The 22,979-nt window shown below is 46.9% G+C and overlaps 2 protein-coding genes across 2 annotated transcripts; one reads left to right on the forward strand and one right to left on the reverse strand.

Moving 5' to 3' along the window:
* The first annotated feature begins 6,941 nt into the window (after nucleotides 1–6,941).
* On the forward strand, nucleotides 6,942–8,354 carry LOC133923560 (uncharacterized). Its single transcript, XM_062368844.1, has 2 exons — nucleotides 6,942–7,284; nucleotides 7,395–8,354. The coding sequence occupies exons 1-2, from the start codon at nucleotides 7,229–7,231 to the stop codon at nucleotides 8,098–8,100; spliced, it is 762 nt and encodes a 253-aa protein (XP_062224828.1). The 5' UTR covers nucleotides 6,942–7,228; the 3' UTR covers nucleotides 8,101–8,354.
* A 5,247-nt stretch (nucleotides 8,355–13,601) lies between these two features.
* On the reverse strand, nucleotides 13,602–20,879 carry LOC133924499 ((+)-neomenthol dehydrogenase-like). The gene is made up of 3 exons (XM_062370071.1): nucleotides 20,516–20,879; nucleotides 15,402–15,584; nucleotides 13,602–14,190 (listed from the first exon to the last, which is right to left on the reverse strand). The coding sequence occupies exons 1-3, from the start codon at nucleotides 20,795–20,797 to the stop codon at nucleotides 13,783–13,785; spliced, it is 873 nt and encodes a 290-aa protein (XP_062226055.1). The 5' UTR covers nucleotides 20,798–20,879; the 3' UTR covers nucleotides 13,602–13,782.
* Nucleotides 20,880–22,979: the final 2,100 nt, after the last annotated feature.

Below are 22,979 nucleotides of genomic sequence, written 5' to 3' on the forward strand. Positions count from 1 at the left end.
GGAGGATTGAAGCAGTATGTGACACCATCGCGAAGCTTGCGTTGAGGCGAAGCTAAGTTGTGAAGGCGTTGTGGCCGTTTGATAGACGGAGCAAAAATGGACTAAAATGCTCTTAGTGATATGTAAGAGTGTACTACAAAAGATGTATTTTAGTAACAAGTTTGGAAACTTATAGGTCAAGTTTACTAGGTTTATAAATAGAGGGGTAGGACTACGAGAGAGTTTGAACCAGCCATTTGAGCATCTTATGCCACATATTTGAGAGCATAGTACTATAATTTTATAGTAGAGAAAGATAAGTGTTTAGCCTATGTAATAGATGAGAGTTTTTAATAGAAAAATTATTATAATTTGCATATAATAGAGCTAACTTTTTTGAGTAATGAAGTTTATGTTTTTACATACGCTTGAATTTGGTTCCTTTGCAAGTTTGTAAGTTTTCTTTTTCAATTGTGATTTTTTATTGGTTTCGTTTTTCTTTTGAGCTGTGATTTTTCAATTTTAAAAAGTTGTTCTTCTTATTGTTAGAGGCATAAACGTTCATATACTTATGTATTTGAGAGGGTTTTAAATACTCTTATCTCTAGACTTTCAACTTAGAGAGTTGTTTCTTTCGGTGATTGTTTTTTTATTTTATTCTTTGTTTAAGTTTTAAGCTTTTGTACTCAAAGACACATGAAATGGTCTTAAATAGAGCATATAATTCATGTTTCATCTGTAGAGTCATGTTGTCTTAGAATTTTCTTTCTCGCTTTGTCTCTAAAATTTATGCTTCCTTTTGTGTGTTTTTAAGGATGTTGGGTGAATAAGGAGGTGACTATCTATTAAAAAAAATTATATATCACCTATTCATCTGGTCTGTTCGTTGTTCTAGTCCTACAGAAATAAAACCTTCGCTACAGGCTCCGGGAAATAAATGGTTCGTATCGGGCTTTAAAGCCTTTTAGAGGTTTGAGCACCGAACTAGGGATGCAAGCGGCAGTTCATTTTTCCTTAGGTAGAAATAAATTTTAATTTAATTTTTCTTAATTTTACATCGATCTAACAATAAAAAAAATACAAAACGTGCATCTTACTCCGAACGCAAGGCCACGAGCGCACGAACGGCCCATGTTTGAGCCGCGCGGAGTAATACAGCCCAACAAGTGCATGGACCGACGAGATCACGAACCAAAACCCACTACCCAACCAAGATCTCTTCCCCTGTCCGCGCCTACACGTTCACGACAGTTTCATCTAAAGCAAGCACCATCAGTTCGGCCGCCGCGCTGAGCCACGACATCGCGTACTGCTTACTACACATGCGGTCGCCGCTGTGAGCAACATGGCAAATGAGGCTAGCGAAACAGCGAGCTCGATCGCTCGCCTTGCCGGCCCCCAGCTGCCTCCATGGTCCATGCATGCGAGGACCAGCTGATGCCCATGCGCAAACCCCGGCCGGCCGGCCGGAGAAAGCGTTCGCCTCGTTTGTACAGGGCAAGGTCCCGCCGACTAATTTTTTTACCTGATGGACATGCCATGCTAAAGTGGCCTCTTCTCTCTCAACGATTCCAGATTCTGGCATCGGAAGAGCAGAGTAGGGACGACGCTGGGCCATTGGCAGTTTGGCGCTCTCCCTGTTTCCTTGGGGGGGGGGGGGGGCGTCTGTTGAGTAAAATGAAAGTTGATTATTCACGTGAGGAATTAGCTAGTTGTTTACTGATCGCCATCAGTCGTTCATTCTAAAATAGAGCAACAGTGAAGCAATAAAGAAGTGATTTAAGCATTTTTTTTTTAATCACAGAGCAGCCTTTTCTTGCCCCCATTTTATCCCATAAAAATGATCGTCACGCATTTTCTGCATGTGAGCAAATTTAAATACTTTAGTCGCTGCACCTAGCTAGTACTAAACTGTTGATCTAGATAAGCAATACGTCTAAACCATGGTACAAGAGCCCACTTATAAAAGTGGATGAGATCAGTCACACTAAAGATGAGCTAAATCTAACTGCCGAGCCGACTAGCCTGCAGAGAATATCACCGATCGATCGCGCTCAACAGTGGTCCGTCTGCGCATCAAGGATCGGGCATCCATGCATTCCATGTTGTGTGCCATCTGCTTTTGCGACATGTTTAGAGCTTAGTTAGCGTGACACTTCAGCGCAGGGTCTAAAGCTAAAGCACATACGCATGATGAATCTTTCTTAGCGGCTTAAAGCACCAAGGTCCAAGTAGACCATGGCTCCTTTCCTTTGCCTTTCTTGATCATAGCCTTTGGCCCCGTTTCTACACCTCCAACTGATCCAACGTGGATGGCTATCATCGTGGTTCCGTGCACTGGGGATTATCAAATGTTAAGCATGTTTGTGTGCATTGCATTTGTATGCATCTCAGTTGATTCGAAGCAGCTCATCAACACTATGACAGTGATAAGGTAAGGTCGACACGGCGCCTATGTGTGGACACGTCTTGGCGACATGATCAGCAGCTTGCAATTCCAGAAGGTTAAACTAATATGAAACGGTTGTCTGGTTAGCTCAAAGCTTGAATTGTTATTCAGTTCCCTTGCATTGTGAGCCATGTATGCATGCATGTACGTACTCCACGATCGAAACATAGGGAGGCTTTTCTATTCCCGTCCTGTTCCCATCTTACCACCAACTACGGACATGCCATTCTTCTTAAGTCACCGACTCTTTTTTCTCTTAAAAGTTATTAATAAATAGCCGACTTAGTTTAGTCAATAGAGTCTAAACACATAAAGTGCCTGATTTTTGCTCATTAACTTTTCCAAGCTTAAAAAATGGTTGAATGATCGATCCTAAGAAAGAAAACTCATTGATCTTGTCAATATGTCATTCTTGAGCTAATATTAACTATAAAAGGAAACATAGGGGATTTGCCTGGGTCGAAAAAAAGATAATATTAACTAGGGAAAAGTGCAAATACCCCTGAAAGTTATTTCAAGTTACAAATACCCTCTTTATCACCCTATAATATGTTTAAATGTGTATTATGGACCCACCAGACTTCTCATTTATTCTGATTTATGGAGTAAATTGCAATGACATATTTGATTCAGTGGATTTTTAGTGCGCAGTTAAGCCCTTCATTATCCCCTCTTTGCAGTATATAAGTTGAGCACTCAAGGTCACATCACGTCAAATATATTTGATACGTCATCCCGTTAGAACCATAAGAGGGATTTTGCACAAGGAATAGACCTGTGAGGTGATAAATATGATTATTTTACTTGTAGGGAGGTATTTGCAAGATTTCTAGAGGATATTTGCATTTTCTTCTTCTTATTAATTAGAAGCAAAATAAATTAGGGACCAATTCGGAGGTTGCAAGGGCAGAGCTACAAACGGACCCCACCCTAGCTAAGTCTAGATTGGTACACCGTGGCTGGACCCTACATATTTCGCAATTTTTGTGGAAGTTTTATTGGGTTTTGGTCCTTGGCCTCGGCTAAAGCCATGTCAGCTTTTAAGGTACGGCTCACTCTAATTTCTGTTTAAATTTGAGCAAACAACATAAATGCACTGCATGTCCTATATCGAAAGCTAGAGGGTGTCAAGCAAGGACTTAGAAATCCTTTTGCAGATACAGGCTACAGTGCAGCATCAAAACTGTAGGCTGTAGCCCGTGGTACTGCGTACCTGATCGATAAAGATTTGACGGACACGGGAGAATATAAATATGGCTTGCGACCCTTAACTACCTCCATTTGAGTAGACAGGTAGCCCTGTACTTAAGTACCCGTTGGTGGCTCATATCATAGGATCCATGCAAAAAGCATCGCGTTGCTTTGGCCATTGGGTTTTAAATTCAGAAGCGTTGTCCAGAGGAGTCATGGCTGTTAGGGCAAGTGCTGTGGTTAAGATATTGCTGTTTGTAATATGATTTTATGTTATATATATATATAATGTAATAGATAAGTTATTGTGTGAGTTGGCTATAAGTAATTTAAATGATATTTAATTGTTAAATGATATGTGAAAAATTAAGATCACAAATAACAGAAGATATCCATACAATAGAGGAAATATTGTCTAAAAGAACGATTGTCTGATGTTTTACACCGTCTGTTAATTAATAGACAATATCTTTCTCTGTCTCATTTCTATTTCTTTCACATTAGATAAAATACTAGGTGGCTTCATTTCTAGATATCTGATGTCACCTCATTAGTAGGGATGTAAATGGAGATAGATATTTTTCGATGTTCGATCACCTGAAGGGGTTCGAAACAAATATAGAATGATTGATATTCGTGTTTGACACTTGTCGGTGTATTAAGAATCGGGGGTCCCTGAGTCCCGAGGCCAGGCCAGCCATCCGCCACATGACGCCATCCCGCGAGGTCCCTCCTGCAGGGTGAGAAAAGTTCAAGTCCCGGGAGAAGGTGCTCGGAGCCACAGTCACTGGTCCCCGGGCACCCCGGTTCCCCGATGACCCGCGGAGTCTAAGTACCGGGAAGAAAATGCTCAGGCCAGTGCCTGGTCACCACCGAGCACCCTAGTCCTCCGATGATCAGAAGAGCTAAAGTTCCGAGAGAGAGTGCTCGGGGTTGCGAGCAGTAGCCCCCGAGCACTCGGTTCCCCGAGGTTCCACACAAAGAGTGCTCGGGGCTGCACGCGGCAGCCCCCGAGCACTCGGTTCCCCGAAGGTTCGTATATGAGTGCTCGGAAGAGAGTGCTCGGGGAGGTGAACGGTACCCCCGAGCACCTGGTACCCCGAGGACAAGGATAGGCATGGCCCCCGAGGGGCCCACCGATGAGGTGTCAACCGGTCAGAGGTCCGAAGCCGTATTTAATGAGCGTGCGTGGCCTGACATCCCTAACTGCTCCCGCCGCAGTGTCAGTTCCTGCCATGTCTTGGCAGAGAGGCGTGGGGCTATTAATTGCACGGGTCCCGTCCCGTATCATCCGGCGTATCTCGGGATAACATCGCCAGGATCAAGGCGTTCCGTCTGCCACCCTGCTGTGGCAGAGGAACAAGACAGGACGGGCACACCGGGTTGCTCTGCGGCTGCCCGGTGGGCCCTCTCTACGGCGCCCGTTGCCAGGGCGTTTATGGTGATAGGTGACCGGGCGTGCGACGCATTTTCTACCCTCCGGTCACTTCACCCAGAAGAGATGATTACGCCTTTCCCAATCGTGGCGTCTTGGAACTTGTGCCCCCTCCTTCCTATTCGGGGTATGTCTCAGCCGGCGAGTGCATAAAAGAGTCGGCACACAGAAGAAAAGGGGAGAGCCCAATCAACGAGTAGGACAAAAAAACCCAACAAGCAATCGAAGAATAGAGCAAGAGATCGCAAGCATCGAACACAGAAGCCCCAAGAACCGGGCCATAGACCTTCCCTGCCCAAGAACAGGGAGCCTCAAGCTCTTAGTTCGACAAATATTCTTGTAACCAGCAACATCCTGTAGAGACTTCCTCAATGGCAGTTATTACATCCATACAGGAGTAGGGTATTACGCCCTTGTACGGCCCGAACCTGTCTAAATTCCGGTGCATTTATTTCTTTCTTGCACTAGGCATCATCCCCCATCCACCGGTCGTTGCATTTACATCTATTCCCATTTATTTCTCCGACGAACTTATTCAGGATCATACCCCGGCCGAATCTCTAAAAAAGGGTCTCTCAGGATCCCTGCGACAGGAGTTAATCCTCCGACAACACTGTTCGACACTATCCATTCGTATTTGATCCGATGGGAGGGGGCAGGGGCAGGGGCCAGAGATGGGAGGAGGGAGCTGGAGCAAGCAACGGTGACCGGTGGTGCGCGCACCGGCTCCGATGATAGCGCCGATGGCTAGAGGGCAGGGCAACGCGTAAGCAGGGTCATGGCTTCGGGAGAACAAGACAATAGAAAATTGATGAGGGACGATTGGACGAAGGGAGAAATGGAGACCGGGAGGAGCAGATCCACCACATGGTGTGTGGGCTGTTAATGGTCCTCGGGATTTCGGGGCTCGTGGGGCACCTGCAGGTGCAAAATACAACCCAATACTGGCTTGGGCCCCCTGACCCGATAGCCCTGTGGGACGATTTTACATTCGAACCCACTCTCGTCGGGTCTAAAACCAACGGGGCCCCGACGGGGTCCACTGCCACCCTTAATAGCTGTCGGTATAGCTAGTGTTTAAGGTCTTGATGAGCCTTAAGATATGTCTCACGTTTGTTGTTTTGTTTTAAGATATACTGGGCTCTAAGTTAGGTCTTACTCAAAAATTAAAAAAAATCTTTACGAGGACTCCGATTGGTGGTACTTGGTAGATGATGGAGGGAAGAGAGAAGAATCAATATAGAAATAATATTTTATTATTTAAAATCTAATATCAAACTTAAAAACGAGTCACAGCAATATGAACCTTAAAATTTCCTCTGCATAAAACTGAGTCTTAAGATATATATATTTGCTCACGATCCTTTTTGCACACTACGGGTGCCCTAAAGGAAGGGGGAAAGAGCATGTGCATCAGTGCATGCTAATATGCATCAAAGATAAGGAGGCAGCAAAAAGCAGTAAGCAATCTTGTTGAAGCTACTCGTGAAAACCCCTGATAAATACTACTCTGATAAACCCCTGATAAAGAAAAGGAGCATGTGCAATCTTTTGATGTAATGCTGGAATTCCGCAATGTAGATTAGTTGCTCCTGAAATCATGGATCTCGGACAATATAGTATATAGCCCTGTCAATACTAGTCTGGTCTCGAAAACCCCTTTTTGTTGCAGCGATACGTGGTTCGACTGAAATTGTGTGTTTGCTCAGACACCCTCTGCAGTTCTGCTGTCATGTCATGTGAACCATCAAAGTGATCAAACCATCAAAGAACACCTCCAAACATTGGCAGCTTTACACTGCATATGCCGTGGGATGCAGTATACACGGCCAGTATTTGGGGGTCTTTCATGCTTCCATGATTAAGTTTTGGAAGGGTCCCCAAAAGCCTTCCTTGTTGGGTCGTGCACGCAGCCTTATTCCCTCCGGCGAGCACTGACACCCTGCGGCCAAAAGCGACATGACCAAACTGCCCTCCCGTCCCGGTTCCAGTGTCCGGACTCTCCTTTAACTAACTCCCGGTGCCTCCACGCCATGGAAGCTCAGCTCTCACTTGATCACTTCCCCATAGGGGGGAATGCAGTAACAGCTTGATGTGACCTCACCTTCACCTCTCCTCTCTCTTCTCTATCTTTGTTCCCTATCGTTCGATTCCGCTCGTCCGCGCCAGCCCAGATGTTTCTCCACTCCCTCTTGATGCAAAAGATGGCAAAGAGCACACAGCAACCAAGGTACATTCACGTCGTGCGTGCCTTGAGATGCCACGCGCTCGTCACTGACTCATTGTTCGTGAGTATTCCGTGTCGGCTGACGTGATGCCGTGCTCTGTCCGTGCATGCAGAAAAGATGGCGGCGCGAGGTCAGGTCTGTCGTCCAAGAAGCCCCCGTGGTACCAGTGCGCGGTGGAGGTGCTCTTCCTCATCTGGAAGCAGCCGGCGGCGGCGGCGCCGACGGCGACGACAAAGGCCGCTGCGGCGTCGGGGGTGACGGCGGCCTCCGGCAAGGCAGCGGCGGCGGCATCGGGGCCGGGGAAACTGCGCAAGTCGTCGTCGCTGAACGTGGCGGCGTCGTTCACGAGGGTGTGCCTGTGCGCGCCCATCTCCTCCTACAACAGCGAGTCGCTCTACTGCTTCCAGGCCGACGCGGCACCGCGCCGGAGCTACAGCTACCCGCGCGCGTCGTCGGCGTCCGCGTCGGGGTGCGGCGTTAGCCCACTGGTGGCCCCGCCGCCGGCCGCCGAGCAGACCAGGGGGAGGTCGCCCGCGGGCAAGGCCGGCGAGGGCGCGCGGCGGGTGTTCCGGGGCAAGTCGCTGACGGACGACATCCTGATGCGGCGGTTCGTGGTGGACGAGGAGGCGACGCGGCGGCGCAACGAGATGGAGGTGATCGGGCGGCGCCACGCGGCGGCCGCCAAGCGCCGGCGCCTGGGCCCCAGCCCGCTCCGCCGGATGGCACTGGCGGGTTCGGAGCCAGAAGCCGACAAGGAAGCGGAAGCGTCAGCAGCCGGACGGGAAACGGACAATTCCGCGGCAACAGCAGTAGCGTAGTCGCAAGAGCGGAGCTTTCCTGTGTGCTTTCGATCGCCTCTGTTTTTCTTTGTCTCCCCATGCTGTTGTTGCTGTCAGCCTGTCATGCAAAGGAGAAGGAGAATCTGGAGCAGTGCCAGTTTCCCAGACGTAGCAGACTCCGGCAACCAGCGCCCGCGTGAGCCCGTGAGTGCGACCACGTCCTCTTCTGCTTCGTTCGTTCTCCTTTTCCTTGGCCGTTTCGGGCACTCGGCTTGGTCCGTCCGCCGACGCGGCCACCCCATTTCCTCTAAACCATCCATTCGATTCATCTCCACGTTTATCTCAGCCGGTCTGTCCTATTCTATTATCGGTCTCACACGTGCACCTATAAAACAGTCTGACACGTCTGTATATCTGTTTCTTAGCGTTTAATGTTACGAGACGGTGTATGACACTTTTGCGTCAGCCATGACCTGTTCACTGGGAGAAGTACTTAGGGAAGAAAAACACTTGAATAAAAAACATTTAACGATAATAGACTGGTTTGATAAGTACATGTCCCGCGACCAGCGAAGATCGGTCGTGTGGTCTCCTTATACATTAAGGATCCTGATCACTAAGGCACAGACTGATCACGCGGTGGGACTCTGATTCGTGAAAAATCTTCTACCAACTTATATAGACTGGGGTGGGCCCTCAAAATGGGGGATCCTATTTTATAAACCGACAGTAGCCCATAAGCTCCTCCGTGGATGTGATGATCTGAGCGGTATGCTACGTGGTCGTGGGTGGACCTAGTCATACCACATCGGCCCTAGGTCAAGATGAGTTCTCACTATGAGTAGATATCAACTCAGGCCATTTTTGTGGCGGGCCTATAAAATCGCATCTTGATGAGAGGTTTTAAACTTTCACAGAGAGAGAACTATCGTGAGAGAGATATTAATTTTTGCTGGACCTGATGGAATTTAGCCCCCAAAGCGCGGCCTTTCGAATTTTGAGACGGTTAAGCTCCGCGCGGCAGTTATGATATCATGCTGGCACTATAAATTGGAAAGCTAAAGCTTGCCCACAAAATCTTTCGCTATCTCTCACAGCCTCCAAGCCCTTGCACTCAGAGTGCAGCATCTCCATCTACACCCATATTCCCGTAGCCACCCCTACCACCCCCAAATGGCATCGCGCACTAATAAAGAGCCAGATTTTTCCAAGTCCAGGTGCACTGTGTCGAAGCTGAAGCAGATGTACGATAACTGTCTGCTCCCTCGCCGCTTTTCTTCGGGGTATCGCTTGGAGGAGGACATGTCTGCTCCCTGTAAGAGGGAGATCGTGATGTCGGTTGTGCCCTTTGTGGAAAAGAGCACATCCAATATAAATGTACACCAGCAGTGATGACGTGACCAGGGAGAGCTCTTTAGGCAATATCGTAACCGTTTTTATGGTGCTCTTTGTTTATTCGTATTGTGTCTTAAGTATCTCTTTTATGCAGATCTCTCTAACTAGGTCGTCGAGTTGCTAGTCAAATTCCTCATGGCGGTAGCCCTAAAGAAGGACCCCCCCCCCCGCAAGGCGCTCCTCTATTGTGCGACCTCTCCCCATCGGAGAGGGCTCGGCTTAGATTGGTATGTTTGATATTTTCTCAGAACTTCCATCTTCAAGCTTTCTCTTGGGTCAGAATTTCATGGTTTGCGTTGCCACATGATCTTCTCGAGGTCGATTGTAACACCTAGTGTAATGGAACAAAACCATGTACAACACATGTATGTCGAGCAGGGCGACCACGTGTTGGTCACCAAAGGTTGACGACACAAAAGGAGGTATTGTCTCCAAAGGTGTTACCACTGGTGCTCCGTTTCCAAACGGAGCATCCCTTTCACGTTGGTCCGAGACTACGATAGGTGGTCATGTGAATCTTTTTTCAAATACTCTGACCGGGATATGTGCGCAAGAAGAGGCTAGACGAGCTAACTATCGGCTAGGAAGCTGTCTTTGCGAGGGACGTGCTATACTTCAAAACTGAAGGAGCGTCGCTCTAACTTTCTCACTTTGGAGAAGTATGTCGCTATCGTCTGGTTCGAGCACAAGGAACCCTCCGCACCAGGTTTATGGCCAGTAGCGAGTCCCTCATCGCTAGTGGGCATTTTACCCCTCGTGCAGACGCTGCTCGTATTCCAGATAAGAGGCCTCATACTCTGCAACACTATTTGGTGGCCTGAAAAAAATAATTGAAATGTGTACTTGAAGGTGTCGCTGGCTTGTGGGGTCGAGATCGCTCTAGCCCATAGTCCATTCAACGTGCATGGCCTATTGACATGTGTGGTCATGTGTCTGTTCATCTCTGGTCGCAGAAAAACCTCATCGCTCGATAACCAGTACCGCTCTCACGACCTGTAGGGGTAGCTGCAAAATAGGGCAACAACTCCTCATTTGATCGAGGAGTGATCAGTACTGGTGGAGAAAAGGGTCACCTGTTGAGATCCTGGAAGACTACCCCCGTTCCTGGTATCTATCAGAAGCGATCATTCTTTCTATCATAAACTTAAAGAGTGAAAGGCCCTTTTTCTTGTCCTCGAGATGACCTTGCCCAAAAGGTTCCACACCCGATTAGTTTCAGGGTACCCTCTTACCTGTTTGGGGATCTTGCCTGGCTGATGGCTCTGGTCGAAGTCACGCAACCATGGCGCTAACAGTGAACCCTCTGGTACTGCTACCAGTGGGTGGCTAAGAAGAATTCACACGGTCTGCAGATTCTATGCAGGCATCATGGCCTCACAGTCGAGTTGTCGAGCGCGAAGTGGCGACATATTGCGAGAGGGGAGCCCCGGCATTTGTGCGGCGTGACGGCCTTGGTGACGACGTCGGAACGAGTCGCGTCCTCTACGATGGGCTCCTCCAGGAGTCACTGTGGTGGTTGGGGTTGTGCCAAAGCGTCCCGTGTCTAGCATCGGTCTGGTTCACATCTGGACGTGTGGCCACGGGATCATCGCTGGCACCCGATATACGGGAGCCTCTACTACCCTCCATTGCATAAACTGTCATGCAAACTTTTCGTTGAGCCTCGGAGCCTTCAGATTCTGATTCGGTGTCCCATACCTGAAACACACCGGGCTTATCTAGGTCATACCCTATAACGAACACCTCGCGGTGACCGGGGTCCTCGGAACGAGACTCAACAGTTGCCGTGGATCCGGCCATAGACAACCCAATCTAATCTCTAACACTTACCAAAACGCAGAAACACGCCCCTATCTGGCACACCAACTGTTGAGGGTTAGTCCCTGATAATGATTTCAGGGTGTACCAGCCGATGTGTACGTGAACAACGTTTGTGGTGAACTCAAGAACACAGGAGTTAGCCAAGTTTAGATCTCTCGAAGAATAACAGCCATACGTCATATATATTTTGTTATTATTATTTGTGAATTGGTTACAGATGAGTCACCTTCTTCATGCTAGACATGTTCTCCTCTTTATATACAAGAGAATGAGAACCTACAAATAGACCTAAAAGCAATCGACTCATTCCTTCTAAACCTTTCACCCTTATGCTATTATAATAGGTGGCGCATGTGTCCCTTTTGTCGTGATGAAGCTACCAAGTCCGTCCCATCCGCTAGACATATCTATGTTTACCTCACCCTGATCAGCCGATATGCCTTGTCCCATCATCGATCTCGCACGCGCGCCTGTGAAGCAGCCTGACACGCCTGCGCGCCCATCCCGTAGTGTTTAATACTATGAAATGGGTCATGACACCTCTGCGCCGACCACAACCTGTACGTTGGACTAGAGAAGAAAAATACTTGAGTCAAAAACATTTAATGAGAATTGACTGATTTGGTGAGTACCTATCCCGTGACTAGTAAAGGCTGATCGCGAGATCTCTTTCTATTGTAATGATCCTAATCGCGAAGGCGCGAACTAGTCGCACGATGAGACTCTGGTCCGAGAAAAAATCTTCTACCGATTGATATTAGCTGGTATGGGTCCTTAGAAAAAAAAACTCTTATTCTATACATCGACACATAGTAAAGCTTCACTCTCAAACTAATATTTGCACCCACTGATTTAGATGTAATAGTAGATATAAATAATCAAATGACTTTTTTTCGAAATTATACCCATCTGTTAGACTATCCCTAACCATATTCTCTTCATTTCGTTCCCTTTCCGATTCCCTTCCTCGTTTTCATTCCCTTTATTTCCTCTCATCTCCAACAGCTTCCCTTCGAGGGGAATCGTGTCCTGAAGGGAATGACCCTGAAAATCCCGTCGTGAAGGAAACCGTGAAGAAAAACCATTGAAAACGCTGAAGGGAACGAGAATCCCTTCACGACGAGAATCTGCCCGTGAAGAGACTGACTTGATCTTAGCTCATGATGGAAGAGATGCGGTGAGCAAACACACCCTGAAACCTGCAGACGGCTGCCCTGCGGAAAAGCAAGAACTACTACTTTCGCAGAATCCTCCTCCTGCTTATAGGTTGGGAGAGTACAAGTAGGCGTTCATGATTGATGTCCCCCTTCTTTTGGGCTGGAAAAGCAAAAGAAGCTCGCTCTCGCCTCGAGCAGTAGACTGTAGCATGCATCGCTCGCTGCACCGCCAAGGGCCCACCGGCATTGCCTGTCCAGCCTGACCTGCCTCGCCTCGAGCGGGCCCTGCCGGTCTGTGCGCGTTTCGGAATTATAAATATAGAGGGGCAGGAGTGTAGGGCCCGTAGAATTTTATGCGCCCCCACCCCCTCCGGACTCGCCCTTGGGCTTGTTTTGAGCCCGGAATCTGGGCGCCCTTGCACCGGCTGCTCGACAAATCTCGTTTGGCAGTTCCGGCCACGGGTTAACAACTACTAGCGAAAAAATATGGACGAGTGATGCCATAGGACATTTTTAAATGGAGGTGTGACCGTGTGAGACGAGCATATGCTAGAGTCGCCTACCTAATGCCTCTCAGAACAAGCATCTTCTGATGTTACTATCATACAAGCTACTTACCTTGTACTGGTACTAGCATCAATTTACATTTTTCCAACCAGTTCCACCTGTGTTAGTTTTACCTTCTTTTTTCCAAGGATGACCTGTGTTAGTTTTACTATATGTTGCGGATTTTTATTTTTATATTTCTGAAATCAAAAATTGTAAAAATAGGCGTCAGATGCCTATATGTGCGATTTTTTAAAATGAATATATATTTTTGTAATTTTTTATTTAAGAAATATAAAAATAAAAAAACGCTGGATGCGGGTTGAGGATACACCTGGTCAGGCCCAGCTCGGCCGAAATGTATCTGGCCCAAGATGGGCCCAGCTCGGCCGAAAGCACAAGATGGCCCAGTTTCTACCCCAGGTTGGGCCCAGATAAAATGTAAGCTTAAGTTATCAGCTAAACCGGGTGTGGCCTGGTACAGAGTATGGAGTTCGAACTTTGGAGAACTTGTGATGAACAGTGAGAGAGAGACGCAAAAGCAGAGAACGATTGTCATGTGGTCGCATTGCTCATCTTCAGATGATGGATTCAGTTTTATCCACCTAAACCTTACACATCTAGTACACATAGTACATTACTGATAGTAGGAGACGAGATGGTTGGATGCTCTGTTTAACCGAAGCATCTTGTTGGCAGATCGACACACCTGCCTTCTGCACATACGTGATCGAGAGCAAAACCGAACCGAAATATATACCAACTCCGTTGCGGGCGCACGGCCGGCGTACGTGGCCAATCATCACAGCTTGGAGTAGAGCTGCGGCGTGCACCACTTGAAGAAGGTGCCGGTCGGGAGCTCGCCCGGCGGGAGCAGCGCGAGCCGCGCGCCGACGTCGGCCACCTCCTCGGCGGTGCGCTTGCCCCACCCCTTGGTCATGTCCGTGCGCGTGAACCCGGGGCAGAAGCAGTTGACGCTCACGCGCTCCCCGTGCGCCTGCAGCCGCCGCGCCAGCAGCCGGGAGTAGGCGTTCAGGGCCAGCTTGGACACGGAGTAGTCCGTCCACACCTTGGGCCAACCCTGCCCCGGCTCCGCCCATGTCCCGTCCTTCACCTGCGCCAGGAACCGCGCCACCATGCTTTCGATCGCCGCCTCCGTCAGGCGGTCCTCGTCCTGGAGCAGAGCCTTCAGGGACGGGTTGCTCACCTTCTGCACAAAGATCAGTCGAACCAAAAGTTAAAGGTAACTTAACTAATATACTACATTTCTTTCTAGCATACACTGCTAATATACTGCACATACATTGCGCACAGTTTCGATTTCTATTTCGATAATTTTTTGAGGAGATGAGTGCAGGTGCAGAGAGTCAGAAACTTCTATGCCAATTTCTTCTTCTCGTGGTAGGTGAGATTTCAAGCACTGGGCGCAGTAGCTCATGTCTTTACAACGTACTCTCAGCGTAGACATGTTGTAGTAAAGCTCCCTCCTTTCTTCAGCTGACGCCCATGCTCTAGATAAGCTGATGACATCCTCCTGTGACTAACTTTCCACCTATAAACTAAGGCATCAGGCACAACCAAACATCTCTCACCTTCTTCTGCAGATTGTCGCCCTCAATTTCAAATGTCCTATTCCCGACCTCTACAGACTGGCCTCTTACACAACTTTATTAACTCACAATGACAATGAAAGATGGTGGTGATGTGCTTGAAGATAGAATTCAAAATTATCTAGATTTCTACAACTAGCTAGCCTCGTGCATTCACACTTCAAAGTCACCCGAATTTTTAACCAGCTACATATGTTATTAGTTACTCAAGCGACTTGATACTTTATGCGTGTTATATTTTAAACACCGGTAGTTTGATTTGATTCAACAAGAGGTCAAGAAACCCTTCGTCGAATCAGAGCGTGCACTTTAATTTACACCTAAAACGTTTCAGCAAGTACAAGTTTAACTTGACTCTTCACACGAAAAGTAAGCAATACTGATGTTTTTCACTATTAATTCAAGATTTTCAAGTGATAAGAAATTGACTATGTGCGACTATACCTCTCAGAAATTTTAGTTGGTGACAATGACAGTACGAAAATGTTTCTTGGGATCACTATCATCAACTAGATTTTTCTATCAGTGATTTGCGTGGTACGAGAAACAACTACATGCTTTGAATCCTCTGTCTACTTCAGCTGTACATGGTATCTTTCAGTTTTTGCAGCTATTCAGACAGGTTTTAGTAACCACTTGCTTTGGTGTGACAATTAGGGGTGACAAATAGGGTCACAAACTCATAATACACGGATTAATCCTTTTTTAACCAAAACAATACTAGTATTACTAGCTAATCCTTTTCCTTTACGTTTTTTTAGTTCGTAAAAAAGCGCTAATCTGAAACACTGTGAACAGATTCATGACTTACGTTGAGAAGGCCAAGCTGTGAGCTGATGTTCAGGATCCGGCTGGTGGCCGGCGATTGCCGGAACAGCGGCAGCAGCGCTTCGGTCAGCATCTTGGCCCCGTAGAAGTTTGTCCTGAGCACCGTCTCGGCGTGCTCCACCGAGTTGGTGTCGATCTCGTTGAACGACACGGCAGCATTGTTCACCTGCAGCAGCAACAAACAAGCAAAGATGAAACATGATTTCAGCGGCACCGAAAAGTTGAGTCATCTGATCTAAGAGCAAAGTGGAGCTGTTGGAAATGCTTGAACTGCAACAACTCTCTTTCCTTTTAGCTTCCTAGTGTCTGAGCTAGAATTGACAACAGCACTAGCGACCACTGAGTTGTGTATGGGGATGCACCACAGCTTTCAGTCGCAAAGTCTCAAGTCTGAACTAGACTTCTCAAAAGCTTTTCGATATCCGTTGATGGGCGACCAACAAACGGATAAAGATCGATCGGACTGAACCTTGAAAAATCCTAACTCGACTCGAGTGGACTATGAATGATAGCATTAGTCATTCAGGAATGGACCACCATTTCAGTAAGGAACAAGTCTAATTCCAATTCACCCCACCCCACCCCACCCCCATTACATAAAAAATGGACAAAGAAGACATCACATAAGTTACGAGTTACCAAGATTCGTCATTTAAGAGCTATAAGTGATAGGTCCTGTTACAACCCGTCACTTATGTAGCATTAGGTCAGAGTCGGATCATGACCCGTCACTTATGACATGTCATTAGTGACGGATCATAAAGTTATCCCTCACTTATGATATTAGTGACGGGTGAAGTTGTGATCCGTCACTAATGATCAAGTCATCAGTGACGAGTCGTCCTAGTCTAGTCATCAGTGACGGGTCACGTTACGGCTCATCACTTATGATTTGTTATTAGTGACGGGTCTCTTTGGACCAGTCATAAATGATGGATAATGTTATAACCCATCACTGATGACTCAATTCTGTTATTAGAGTTAGCAAGGTATTGCCTTTTCTTACTTAATTTTCCTAACTAAAAACTATAAGTATTATGTAGATTTGAAAATATATAATGCAAAAAAGGTTACAATCATACTATAGTTGAACATTTACGCATAAAAGCACAAATGTAAACACTAAACTTATAACTGGTGTAGGGTATGACGACGTAATAGACACAAATATTTTTTATTTTTCTTTTATTTTTCTCTTATTTTTTCTCATCTCAGCAGCACTAGAATAGAAAATATTGTATATTTCTGCTCAATTTTGATATAAGGGGTGACAGCTATGGACACAAACATGTATTTCGATAACGGTGCAAAAACTTCAGGGCAACGATAATTCAATCTTCTAAGCCGTTTTTTACCTCAAAAAATTCATCAAACCCGACGAAGTGTGGGGAGAAACGGATGTAACTTTTTCTGTAGATGCTCATAGAGTAAAAAAAACGTTGAAATTAGAGTCCGTATGTAAAATTTATGCCCATTTTACCGAAGACACTCCGAATCACCTATCAAATTGCGATTGTTGATATGAGATATTATGAAATTCATAAATTTTAATATGTAAATCAACAATTCACTGAATTCAGTATTAAACAATTCAGTAATCAACAATTTGATAAAAACAGTCATCAGTGACCCATCACTTATGACAAGTGACTTGACATAAGTGACGGGTCACAGTTATGAACTGTCACTGATCCTCGGCAAAAAAAGTTAAAAGGATAAAATATCTGACTTCTTTCAGAATGCACACGAGGGTGCGGTGGTAAGGCATGCGAGGGTGAGGTGGTAAGGCGGCTATGCATGAGGGTAGGTCGTTGGTTCGATCCCCACAGAACGTAGAGTATAAAAATTGTGTGAAAAATAGCATGTGACACGTGGCGAGTGATGATGGCTGCTGTGGCCTGTGTGGGATAGCTCGAGTGAAAAAAAATATTATTTTGACTTTTTCGTGTCCAAAAAACACGAAAATCGTTCACCAGAGACAAGCCATCAGGGACAGGTCGTAATCTTAACCCATAACTATAACCTCATTGGTGATGAGTCCTAATTTGTCACTTATAACTAGTCGTCAGTGACGTGTTCGGGGTGACGGATGCGGGACTAACGATTATCACCCGTCACTTATGTCCTTTTTTCATATAGTGCCCCCACCCCGACGACAGCCGAACTTGTCACAGAGTCTTCCCCTTGAAGTCTAAAACTAGAAATCTTACCCCCACCCCTCACCTCTTAAAACTGTTTAAGGTACCCCCTGACCCATTCAAAGCTGGTTTTTATCCTATGCGGCAGTGGTTTTTGACACGGTGGTGCCATGTCATCATCATTTCTTATCCCTTCCGCATGATTGGCCCACATGTCATCACCTTCCTCGTCTCTCATCTTTTTTTCCTCCCAATCTCCCATCTCTACCACTTCCTTCTGTTGGCCAACCACCAGGTCCACACCACCACAATACGCACTAGGCCTGCCACTCGGTGCATGAAGAGAAGAAGAGGGAGGTAGGGAGAAAGTGTCTAGTCCAAATCAAAAGAGCATCACTGTAATACTCCAACATTAGTATCCAGGTTTCAATCTGTGTGACACAACTATTCCGGTTTGGTGGGATTAGTTCCACCGCAGTAGTCTAGGTAGGTTGGGGTAGTTTATAGGCTTCAGCAGTCCAAACATAGTACCTTCGGATTAATCATTTTACACGAAGCGATGATAAAAATGTAAAATATGTGTTATGCATACGTAGGTCCAGTTGAAAGGTGGACCGGGCCAAAAACATATTTTGGAAGTAGGGTGTTCCAGGTGGTATCAGGGCATTAACTCTCGTTGCACGAATACGTGCATGTCGGTGCGTAGAGGGGACATGACACAGTCGTGGTACCGAGGAGAGATCATAGGTATTTGCCTGCTGTGAATACTGTAAGCTGTCGAGGATGTTGGCCCTGAAGGGGGAAAAGAGAGTGTAATACCTCAATCCATTAGTGTTGTAGTTTCAGTTCATGTGGCCCAAGTGCTATGGTTTGGTAGGATTAATCTCACCTTAGTAGTCTATGTAGATTGGACCACTTTATAAGCCTAAGCAGTCCAAGTTTGAGCATAGCACCTCTGTGTTAATCTTTTCATATGAAATGAGAACGAAAGTGTAAAAGAGATGCTATGTATATGTGGACCCACCGTACATGTGAACTGTACTCCAAGTAGATTTTGAACATGGGGTGCTACAACCACTGCCACTTCGTGAAATCCAAGTCCGGCCAAGTGCACTACCACTTGGATCTCTGACCGATTGCTTGCGTTGGAAGACTCCTCTCAACGTGGACATCCAAAGCTCTCATCTAATTTCTCCTCTATTGTTGCCTCGAAGTTGTTGTACTTAGATCCACGAGCTCCCTTGCAGCCCGTCCATGAGGATCCAAGTTCTTGAGTTCATGGGAAAGCACCCCTCAACAAGTGCCTCCGGCAAGATGCTAGCCAGAGGTGGAGCTGCGAGCAACTATTATGACATCCCTTTCTCTCTGTCGGAGCATATTGCGACGCTAGCGACCCGAAGGAAGATGAATAATGAGGGAGAAGAAATAGTGTTAGAGGCTGACATGTGGGTCCCAACTCAAAAAGAGTGAGGTAGATTCTAACATATAGGCCCTATTGCCATATCAGCTAAAACTATCATAGAAACTACCTTGAATGATGCAAGGGTAACTTCATCGGTTTTAAGAAATGAGGAGGGAAGATTGACCCTAGCAACAACTGAACATCGTCCTTGGTTTGCAGAACCCAACACAACACGAAAATTTCACTAGCCCTTACGTAAGCATGTGCTATAAATACTGTTCATTTATGTTAAAATTCGTATTGAAGAGGTATGTGAAAAAAATAGAATGTATGAGAAAATCAATAGATACATAGATATCAGGTTGGAGAGATGGACATACGAGATTAGTCATGCGTGCACAAAGACATGTAGGATTGTATTTCCCAACCCGAACATGCTTTTGCTTCTTATGATTGCCATTCATTTTGCAGGCTTGCAGCTATGGTAAAAACAATAGAGCGGATTTCGGTTCAGTAGGTTACGAGGATAGGTGATCTAGACACTTCAGAAGCAGAGATCTCTGATGAAGCGAACGTTGACAGGTCCATTTAAACAACGATGATTTGGTCACTAATCCATTGCTAAAGGTACCTCAAATTCAGTGAAATAGGGCTAAAAACGTGCGTTGTCATCACTACCACTTAGGAGTATATCACTTGGCCAATGACCGGCTGCAGCCAGAGCCAAACAAAAGCTATGTCAACCCAAACAGTGAACCTACACGAGGGAAAGCCAAATCCACGTGATTTCTCCAAACCAGACATATTGAGTACCCAAGTTAGCCTTCAGAACCAATCTATCGTAACCAACTAGGTGATCTATGTATAATTTTTGTAAAATCGAATATTCAAAATCCGACCTCGTGTCAAATATCGAGTTATATTTCGTATGTCTAATTTTTTTTATCAAGTCAACTCAAGAATCCGAGTCATATAACGTACCCTATTGTACCAACTTAGTAACGGCGACTAACCTCTCGGTCACGGAACAGGCCTTGGACCAGGTTCCCCGGCCATCGCTGTCCGATGGCACGAGTGGCGCGGGGAGACTTGGACTCTAGGATGCAGGCGAACGGTGAACGGAACGGTGGAAGCCGGGAAGGGTGGTGGTCGTCAGACGCGACGGTCGTGCGCTGGCTGCGCGGGCACTTTAATTCGGTTGGTCGCTGGGGTGCGCGCCCAGGCCCAGCCAGGAGGACGTGCTACAGGAGGCAATAATGCGGTGTGAAATGGAGCCGGTCCTCCTCCAAGGCAAAGCGAACGCGCGTACTACCACTACGGGTTTGTGAATTGTGAATTTGTGATACGTATCGATGGGAGTTGGAAGAACTGTGGATGTGCATGTCCGGCGGATGGCAAGGGTCCGTTTGGAACGAGGGAATGGAGCGGCTTTCGGATGAAAATCTTGAAATGAAATTTCTGTATTCCAAATGGGTTGAAAAGACCAACTTTACTGCAAGCGATACCTAGGAGAAGGAGAAGAGAGGATGAGGGCGATACGGGTGGGCCAGGTTTTACCAGGATGTCGAGGCCGCCGACGTCGTCGCGGAGCCAGGCGGCGAAGTCCGCGACGGAGGCGGCGTCGGAGACGTCGAGGTGGCGGACGACGACGGCGAGCCCCCGCGCGCGGAGCGGCGTAGCGGCGGCCTCCCCGCGCGCGCCGTCCCGCGCGGTGAGCACCACGGTGAGGCCGTGCTCCGCGAGGCGCGCGGCGAGCGCGTGCCCGATGCCCCGGTTCGCGCCGGTCACCACGGCCACCGTCTCCCCTGACCACCACGCCCCGCGCACCGAGTAGTCCATTGGCCGTTGATTAATTAGCTGCTCGGGTGCTGCTACTTGAGGAGGTTAGACGAGGCGATGGGCCCGGCAGGGGGCACTCGTGTCTCAGCGGAGATATATTTATACACGCGGCGCAGGCTGCGCTTAAAGGTGCTAATGGGCTCAATCAAATCCAATCTTGGTGGCAACAGGACGGGTTGCAATCGGATGAAGTAAGAATACACTCAATCAGAAACTCGAAATATAAAACCCGATCGGATTCAGAAATTAAATCAGATGTAAATTCACATCTGCTCATGCCCCGGTAGGGACCTGAGACCCAACGGGTGACTCGAAACCCAAGTCTTATCTCTTCACCTTGTAGCGTTGCAGTAGATCCTAATTCTTGAGCCACACGACGTCACAACAGATCCACCACTTCTCGATCAAGCCCCTGCCCGCCGGTTGCATCCACTGTCACCCCCGCTCGCTGGCCATATCTACTGTCACCCTCACCCGCTGGCTGTATCTACTTGCCGATCCCGCCGTGTGCATTTGCTGCTCTAGTGGATTGAGGCCGTCAGAGGCTCAGTGGTGCAGACGAGCTCGTGCGCGTTGGTGGAGGGAGGGAGGTGAGGGATGAGCTCATGCGTGTTGGTGGAGAGACGAGCTCACCCGCCGGACTGAGGTGAGGGAGAAGAACGGCAATGGTTGAACAGGAGAAGAGTTGTTCCCCTTTGGCCTTGGCGAAGAGAGAGAAGGGTGATTGGGTGAGGGGGAGGTAGGGAGCAGACAAGCAGTGGGGCCGGAGGAGGCCCGTCCGCGCCGCACATAGAACGTGCCGTAATAGGTTTGGGATTTCGGGGTATGTGGGGCACATGTGGGTGCAAATCTGCTACTCCGATCGAGGTCTCGATCCGATGGCCCCGTGTGAAGATTTCTACACCCGAACTCACCCTGTCGGGTCTAAAATCCGCGGGGCCCTAACTTGACCTGGCCCAGTACCATCGTACCCCAACTCACTTCCTCGATAAGGCACACCCCAAACCAACCTAACCTGCTACTCCACCTTAAGAATAACTAATCCAACCTGTTACTCCACCTTAATGGGTTGATTAGTTACCCACATGTGGTGAACCTGGTCTGACGGATGCGTATAATCTCAGTGAGAAGCGTATTTGACTACCCGCATTCACTGTTTTTGCCTAGCCTGATGGATGCAAATATGTGACTTCAGCCCGGCAAGACTGTTTGTGAAGTTCTTTGACGGAAGCTGCAACAAGTTCAATTTACTGTATGTTCATCATGGACTCGAAATATTAGATTCTTCACTTAAGGTTCCATGTAGTGCACAAAGAACATTCCCAGAAGCTTCTCGTTACTTTTATTGATCAATGGAAATATTGTTTTCCATTCAGATACTGATTGAATTATTTCATTTGCATTTATTCAATTTCTGAAATGGAATGCCTATGAACTCTGTATGCTTCAGTCAGAACTGGAATGCAGTAGCATGAGTATTTTTTTTAGGAAGAAACAACTAAGTATAGTTTCTTTCCTATTCAGTGCAGATTGTTGCGACTAACAAGTGATTAAGATTGGTGGGCGCTTCTCGTTCTCTTCTTTTGAAGCAGGGAAGATGGTTTCGTTAGAATTAAAATGTAGCTGAGGTGAAGAATGGATGAATGGGTTTCGGCATATGGATTGTGCTTTTCTTGATAGTTTAAGGCTGCTTGTGAAGTTCTTTGACGGAAGCTGCAACAAGTTCAATTTACGGTATGTTCATTATGGATTCAAAATATTAGATTCTTCACTTAAGGTTCCATGTAGTGCACAAAGAACATTCCCAGAAGCTTCTTGTTTCTTTTATTGATCAATGGCAATATTGTTTTCCATTTAGATATTTGATTGAATGATTTCATTTGCATTTATTCAGTTTCTGGAATGGAGTGCCTATGAACTCTGTATGGTTCAGTCAGAACTGGAATGCAGTAGCATGAGTATTTTTTTAAGGAAGAAACAACTAAGTATAGTTTGTTTCCTATTCAGTGCAGATTGTCGCAACTAACACGTGATTAAGATTGGTGGCAATTTGGTGGTGTTGGCGTGGGGAAGTGTATTGGTTAACTACTTCTTAGTTCTATTTGTCTTCTGTTATATATACCCAGTGGCATTCTGTTTTGGTTTATCCTTCATCCTTCCGTTTATTCAGGGCTCACTTGTG

This window comes from Phragmites australis, chromosome 7, assembly GCF_958298935.1.
Source record: "Phragmites australis chromosome 7, lpPhrAust1.1, whole genome shotgun sequence".
Classification (NCBI taxonomy): domain Eukaryota; kingdom Viridiplantae; phylum Streptophyta; class Magnoliopsida; order Poales; family Poaceae; genus Phragmites; species Phragmites australis.